Raw genomic sequence first — 7,666 nt, 5'->3', positions numbered from 1 at the left:
TAGGACTATTTTTGTTCCGTTTGCTATGTATTAGTGGGAAGCATCTTCCAAGATGATACACATTGTCAATAATACACATCTAAATTCACATATAATAATAATGATAAACTTTTTCAGCATATGCCTTATACAAAATCTGAAAATGTTGACATCCTTTTTACTTTTCATTTTCTTAGTTCATTTACAAGAATACTTCACCAGAAAATTGTTTACCAACAACCATTGTTTGGATACATACTGTAAATTTGACAAAAGTATTCCCAGTAAAAATATTGATTAAGAAATTTTTTGACATACATAGAGGCCTTAATATGCCCAAATAGTTTTCCTTGAGGTCGAGTCTAGGGCTTTAAATTTTCAGAGGATTACTTAGGACTAAAAATGCAGTGTTGCCCCACAATAGAATTTTATCGGATTCAAAATTCATACTGTATAGTTCTAATATTTTATTTATGGACTATATACAGTATATATAATATGTATATATTTACAAGAGGGAAACCTATCTACAAAATATACAAAAATATAGTACTTTAAATCAAAGTATACATCAGCATGATTTTAAAATGCCTCAGGATATATAGTAATAAAACATAAGTCTAAAATTTTCATCCATATTGAAATTTCATCAAATGTAGGGTAAAGCCAGACTGAATGTACAGTGGACCAATTTTTTTCACCTTGAAGGTAAAGCTTGCTCAAAACAAAATTTATAATAATACAACAGTTACTCAATTTGAAATTGTTAACCTTTATATTTAGAAGCATTGTGCTGTGACCTTTCTTACAAACATAATGATGTTAAATATGCCAACATTTTTCATTTCTAAACTGGCACCCAGTAGTATAAACTGAAAAGGACAGTATTTGAAATGTTAACTACAGAAAAGGACAATCTGCTTGAGTAATTAACTGCGTTAAAATACAGCTGCAGTAAATCTAAAATCAACTGTAATTACTTAGAGTACTTTGAATTAAAATGTCAAGATAAAGTATTTTAAGTTTTCATCAAATTTTGTTAGTTGATACAGAACACAAGATATTCTTTAAAGATGTGTAATCTCCAATAGTTTAAGGTTTACTGCTGTCTAATTCTACAGTCTACTTGTTCTTAAAAAGCTAACAAAGGTTTCCACAATTGCTCATCTGACCATTATCTAAATAGTATTATTAATGTACAAACACATTTTGAAAGTGGACTTGTTTTACAACAAAAGATTTAATCTAAAATAAAAGGTTACTTTAACACAGCCAATAAGAATAGGCTGTGGTCAGGCTGAGAGACAACTTCAAGAAGATGCCATGAAATTGTTCTGAGCTAATAAGCCTACATACACAGCCATTAATTCCCAACAGTAACGTTAAAATACAAACATCTTTAAATATATACATATCATTGGTTTAAGAAGATGACCAGTTTCAATAGTTATTTTTCTAATCTGAAGCAAATATGAAATATTTTTTTACTATCCCTCAAAGAATAATGTTACTATAAATCAAGAATAAAATTACCTGAAATTATTGAGTTTGATATTCAGTATGATATAATGTTTTACATACAGGTACCTTTTAAAATTTCATGTTATATCTTTTATTACTTAAGCAAAAAAATATTTTGACTTTTATGATTATCAAGCAATCTACTGTATTATAGTAAAGTTTTTAAATACAAAATGTAAAGGAAGTCTGGAATTAAATCTCCATAACTATACAACAAAGAACAGAAACTTTTCTAATTTTCCTAAAACTTAGCTTAAAAACTGGGATGAGAATGACGATGAGCTTTGTGATTATAGTGATATACTGTGTATGATAATGAAAATGATAATGAAGGTGATTAAAAAAAAAGAAGAAAAATCCTGGAATGCTGTGGAACATGACTTAATCTGAATAAATTAATATTTTTATTTTAAAAATAAAATGACATATGGGAAGTGTCCTTGCCAAGTCCTGCCTTGAATTACCAGGCAGCAAGCAAAACACGAAAACAGGAATAGCATATAGTACAAAAACTGTATTATAGTACTATTATACCGTACTTAAGAGAAAATATTTAAAAAAAAATGTTGAACAAAAGCAACGAGGACACTAAAACGGATCCTATCAACACATAGAAAGTTATACAGCCAATGGGGCTTAGATAATTTTTAAACAAGTGATACCATAAAGTTTAGTTGTGACAACCCTAATGAAAAGTTAGTTTTCCCAAATATGAAAGTTAAAGTTAATGCAGTGAAGACATTACAGCTAATTAAACATTGCATGTCACGAAAGATATATACGACAAGAGAAGTACAGGTACACAGAATAATTAGTGACAGAATATAACTTACATATCACAAACAATACAGCACAGTTTAATGGTGTAATTTAAGTACATTGTCAAGGAAGGAGACTGTACATTTTAAAACTTGGTGTCTACGTTTCCTTCAAATGCTTGATTTTCATGAATATTTTCTTTGACAACTTGCACCACCTGGAGATTATTTTCTTCTACTCTGCAGCACTTGCAGCAGGGAACGGCCTTGAAGCAGTCATCGTAAGGTTGTAGGGAATGTAGAGGTTTGGGAAGCCAATCCCAATTTCTGAGCTTTTGGGGAAGGATGGAGGGTTTCTTGCTTTGAAGTATGTTCATGATGACAGCGAAAAGCAGTATGACTATTATTGGAATCCCAACTCCTCCAAGGACGTAGGGACCACCTGTTGCAATCATAAGAAAGGATAATCATAAAATTCATTATTTTGGTAAACAATTGTTGATTGTAATTGATATTTTCAAAAATAATAGCTATAATCGTATAGGGATAGCGTTACCAGATAAAAAGTTATTAGAAAAGATAAAAAAAAAATTTCAAACATTCTCATGGTTGACATTTACTTACCAAGAGACAGAATGAAGACGAATCCAGGCATAAAGAAAAACATCATTATGAGATATAATACCGCAAACCAGCGATATTTTGCTGTGATGTCCCCAAGCTTCTTTGCCAGTGGGATTGGAAATCTCATGAATGGGATGGGGTAGAAGAGAAGGATGCCAAAGATATTGAAGAACAAGTGTACCAGTGCAATCTGGAAGATAAAATTTGTTCAAATTAAGGTACAGGTGTAGTTTAATATTTAACCTCATTTTGACAATATTTCAGGCACTGTGCTTAAGATGCCCACGTAGTTCTTAAGCTATGTTAAGTTTTAAAAATATCAAATACGGCAAAACATTACTTACCTGAATAGCATCAATGACTCCGTCACCATCACCAGCCATAGAAGCCAAAAGGGCTGTGGTGGTTGTTCCAATATTACTTCCAAGAGTCAGTGGGTACGATCGTTCGACAGTGATCACACCGATTCCTGTTTTAATTATGAAAAATCTCAAATATTGGACACTTATTATAAACTTAACGATAAACATATAAAGTTTGTTTCCTGTTATTTATAAAAGCATGTTGATTTTACATATTACACCCGCATGTTTTATCTTTTCAACATTTCTGGATTCATGTACACTTCACTTACCAATGAGTGGTGTTAGTGTAGAAGTGAAGATTGAGGATGACTGAACGAGGAAGGTCATAAAAGCTCCAACCAATATGGCAATGTATCCAGTAATCCAGGGCATGTAAGGAACATTGGCATTCAATGTAGTTTTGATAATTTTTGCCATTTTGCCTGAAAAGTAAGGTGTGATTGTGAATGCAAATAAAATTCACTTATTTTTTAAATCTTGAAAGTCATTGTCTCAGATTTCTCTTCATTGAATTAATTTTAAAGGAACATTGCTTACTAACTCACCTTTCATCATTGAGTTCAAAATCTTCACAATGACGATCAATGCAGCGCACAAAATGATGAGAGAGACTACCAGCAAGATTATACCAATCTGGATATCACTGAGACTTGTGTTGTAGAATATAAAGTTGCAAGAGTCCTCAACTCCAACTTTCTTACATCCTTGTGTATTTGCTACAGCCGTTAATAATGAACCTCTTGTGGATAGAGGGACGCAGTCATATTTACAGTACTTCTTCACCAAGGAAGTTGCATTGGCAAGTTCTCCTAATCCAGTACTCCAAGCACTCAGAACATTTTTATCCAGCTGGAAATTTAAGAAATGACAATAATGAAATTGAATTTTATAATTTTATCTTAAAAAAGTAGAGAACACTTATAAAGTGTATGGGATTCAAATTTGCTCATAACTAATTTCAAACCTTACCTGAACAATAAGAGATGTGAAAGGTTCAGTGATGACTTTAAGTGTCTTGATTTCTCCACCTTTGTTGGTTAAATCTATGTTCTTAACCATAGCAGTAGTTATTGCCTCCAACATGCCTGAAAAATAAGTTTTATTAGTGAAGGAGAGAATGGGTGTAATGTTTAAAGTGAAATAACCCATCAAAATTTAACGGGAAATTAATAATTTTCTAGGTGTCTGAACTGAAATGCAAATTTTGAACATCAAAACTGGAAATATAAAATTGGCATGTATTATATTGACTACATTTGTAAGTTTTTTTTTTTAATATAACAAAGGAACAAATTGTTGTTCACACATTACATGAGCTTGCAAGAAAGATGCAAGAAGGGATACCGTAATTGCATAAATATTTAATGGCCTTACCTGTTGCAATTTCAATAATCAACATTGTAATGACAGCGAGCCAATTAAACATGTCATGTACAGTGGCACCAGCAAAGGCTCGTCTGAATTCATTACGATCTCCAGCCTATAAAATGTTAGAAAGATTAGTTGTATCCTAGTTGTCAACCCCCCCTCCCCCCAACCTTTTTGACATTCCACAAATACCCCTAAGTTGAAATGTTACTGTTTTAACTGATACACTGTTACATATCTTGAATATAAGTAACTTATAGTTTAAAAAGGATTGTTAAATATGATTTGGTAGAATTTTAAATGGCTTTCATACCTGCGTCAAAGAAACAATGGTGTTGGTAACAGATGTGCCTATGTTGGAACCTAGGATCATTGGCACTGCAGTGTGAACATCAAGGACTGAAAGAAAGAATGATCAACCATGTTAGTACATAGTTAATTATGAACGCACACAGGAAAAAATGTACAATGAAAAAAAAAGTGAAAATGTAATTATTTTGAGTGAACCCTTGAGGGTTTCTTGAATGAAAATTTGAAAAAAATAAATAATTTGAAATGCAGTATTTGGTATCTGGGGAAAGTTTGTAATGTATAATCTCTCTTAATATTTCAGATTCAAATTTCCATGATTATTCTAAGAGGGTTTATTCGGTTTAGCCATTTTGTTTACTTATTAAAACGGTTTTCTTGAAAATTTCTTGAATGCCTCCAATATTTTTCATCATGTTTTAGGTGTGCAATAGTTTCATTTTAAATCAGCACTTTTTTATTCTATTTATTCTCAGCCATCTGTTCTCACCGTCCTAACTATCTCTACTCAATTTTCCTACAAATTATCCTCATCATTTTACTGTAGTTTGTTCTCGTATCAGTTAGCAACTCTGCTCCCTTTATCTTTACTAACTTTTACTTCAACTTGGCCAATCGTATCCTGACTTGAACCCTTTATCTCTAATTTTTTTTTGTATTTTTTTCCTTATCCTGTAGACCTAATTTCCTTAATTTACTTTTCTATATCTTACTAATTTTTACTTATCGTTGATTTGACTAAATTCCCTTTTAACCTCTGTTTCCTGTTTCCTTGCTAAATCCCTTTATTATTGAATTATCTAACTTCTCTTGATTTTCTTTAACTTAATTCCAAGTGCTTCATCTTTCAATATAATCCTTTCATTACTCAACTCCTTAAGCATCTCATTTTACCTCTGGTTCCTGTTTTCCTGCTAATTCCGTGTACCATCTTATCAAATTATCTAACATCTTTTGATTTCCTTAAACTTGATTTAAGTGTTTTTATCCTTTCAATATAATCCTTTCATTACTCAATTCCCCAAGCATCTCATTTTATCCCAGCTTTCTGTTTCTCTGCTAATTTCGTGTATCATCTTTATTAAATTATCTAACATCTTTTGATTTTCTTTAACTTGATGAAAGTGTCTTTATCCTTTCAATATAATTCTGTACCAGATTCCCCAAATTATTTAATCTGTAGGGGGATAAAATTCAAACCTAATCTAACCTAAAAAAAATAGTACTGGGGTTATATAGGGAATTAGTGGTGAGGTAATAACAGGAAAGTACCATATTTACTTGTATCCTCTACTTAAATTTTATGTTGTTTATTATTTTCTACTTACTTCCAGCGGAGACCATAGAAACGATGATTGACGTGGAGGTGGAGGAGGACTGGACGAGGACGGTCACCAGAATGCCAATCATCAAACCCACGATTGGGTTCTTCACGTACTCGTTGTTCATGACATCACCTGCGTGAGAAAGAGAGGAGGGAAGAGGGTAAGTACATGATTTGAGTACATGAGTTTCTACAGTGGTTTGCTTCTCTTGATGTCACGTATGCTAAGAAAGTCTGCATGATTCTGTGTCTTGTAGCTCTTAAGAGATTGGGTACTTGTCTATTAGTGAAATCACATTGTGTGATAAAGTCTACATGACTATGTGGTTCATGGGCATCGCTTTGAAGAGATCAGGTACTTGGCTTAAATTGAAAGCATGGTGTAAAAGAAAAAAGGATAAGATGAAGGTTTTTCTCTTCATTGTCGTCTCCTGAACCGGAATTTTAAATTAGATAGTTATTGTTTCAATCAAATACTAATTTGTTAAACTAAATTGATAAGTAAAAATGTCATGTCCACTTATTTAGTTATCTATACCAGGGCAGTTCATACTTTTTTTCGGTTTTTATTTTGTAATGCCTCCTTCAATTCTGCTGAAAGCAATTACTCTTACACCGTTAAACATGTTTGGGAATTTTCCCTACTGACAATCCCCTAATTTCGGTGAATCTTTTGAAGGAAAAAAATTGGGGAAATTTCCCAATTTATCTTCGTTTTTTGTAGAATTTTGCCGGTTCAGTACTTTGTATAAGTTTATTTAAACAATGTGGGTCCTATGATCCATCTTTAGGGTCCGGTAGGCCATTGAGCTCTTACGATCTACAGTATACAGAGTTTTCTAAATCCTTTATTTGTTGTATTAATACTTAAAATCGCGGACATAATACAGGGTGTCCCATAAGTCTCCTTATATATGAGAAATAATACATGACATTTAAATTAAGCATCATAAGGCCAGGCAATTAAGCCAAATATCATTAGGACAGGCAATTAAGTCAAGCATTAAATGGCAGTGATAGAGCAGTTCATATAAATTAAAAACAAAATGGTTTATGTCAAGAAACTTTTATTTTTTCCATGTAGAGACACTTATGGGACACCCTGTAGGTAGATTTGTGGAGAATAGAAAAATGATGTCCAGGAGGTCAATTCAGCGCTTATAATCCTATAGAGTTTTCTAGATATACTTTACTCGTGGTATACATACGCTCAAAATCGCTCCCACATAGATAAATATATTTTTATATATAAAAAATGGACAGAGCAACGCTCGTTGCCAACCGGGGAAAAACCTGATCTAGTTTCCACACTGTCACAGGACTGGTGTTGCGTAAGAAGCACTAACTTGCCTGGAACGCAGCGCAAGGCGAAAACGCATCCAGGGGTCATGCCCTTCACAAGGTGAAATTGTTTGAAT

The 7,666-nt window shown here is 32.6% G+C and overlaps 1 protein-coding gene across 1 annotated transcript in view; it reads right to left on the bottom strand.

Annotated features, from left to right (window-relative positions):
- Positions 1–431: 431 nt before the first annotated feature.
- The window catches only part of LOC137615188 (sodium-dependent phosphate transport protein 2B-like), a 43,194-nt gene continuing 35,959 nt past the window's right edge, over positions 432–7,666 (bottom strand). The window contains exons 4-12 of the mRNA XM_068344830.1: positions 6,253–6,381; positions 4,929–5,014; positions 4,622–4,727; positions 4,217–4,332; positions 3,793–4,096; positions 3,517–3,669; positions 3,227–3,351; positions 2,883–3,072; positions 432–2,700 (exon numbers count right to left, since the gene is read on the bottom strand). Of these exons, the coding sequence (XP_068200931.1) occupies positions 2,405–2,700; positions 2,883–3,072; positions 3,227–3,351; positions 3,517–3,669; positions 3,793–4,096; positions 4,217–4,332; positions 4,622–4,727; positions 4,929–5,014; positions 6,253–6,381 (1,505 nt within the window). The 3' untranslated portion in view covers positions 432–2,404. The remainder of the gene's footprint in view (positions 2,701–2,882; positions 3,073–3,226; positions 3,352–3,516; positions 3,670–3,792; positions 4,097–4,216; positions 4,333–4,621; positions 4,728–4,928; positions 5,015–6,252; positions 6,382–7,666) is intronic.

This window comes from Palaemon carinicauda, chromosome 21, assembly GCF_036898095.1.
Source record: "Palaemon carinicauda isolate YSFRI2023 chromosome 21, ASM3689809v2, whole genome shotgun sequence".
NCBI lineage: Eukaryota > Metazoa > Arthropoda > Malacostraca > Decapoda > Palaemonidae > Palaemon > Palaemon carinicauda.
This window is presented reverse-complemented; position numbering and strand designations above follow the sequence as displayed.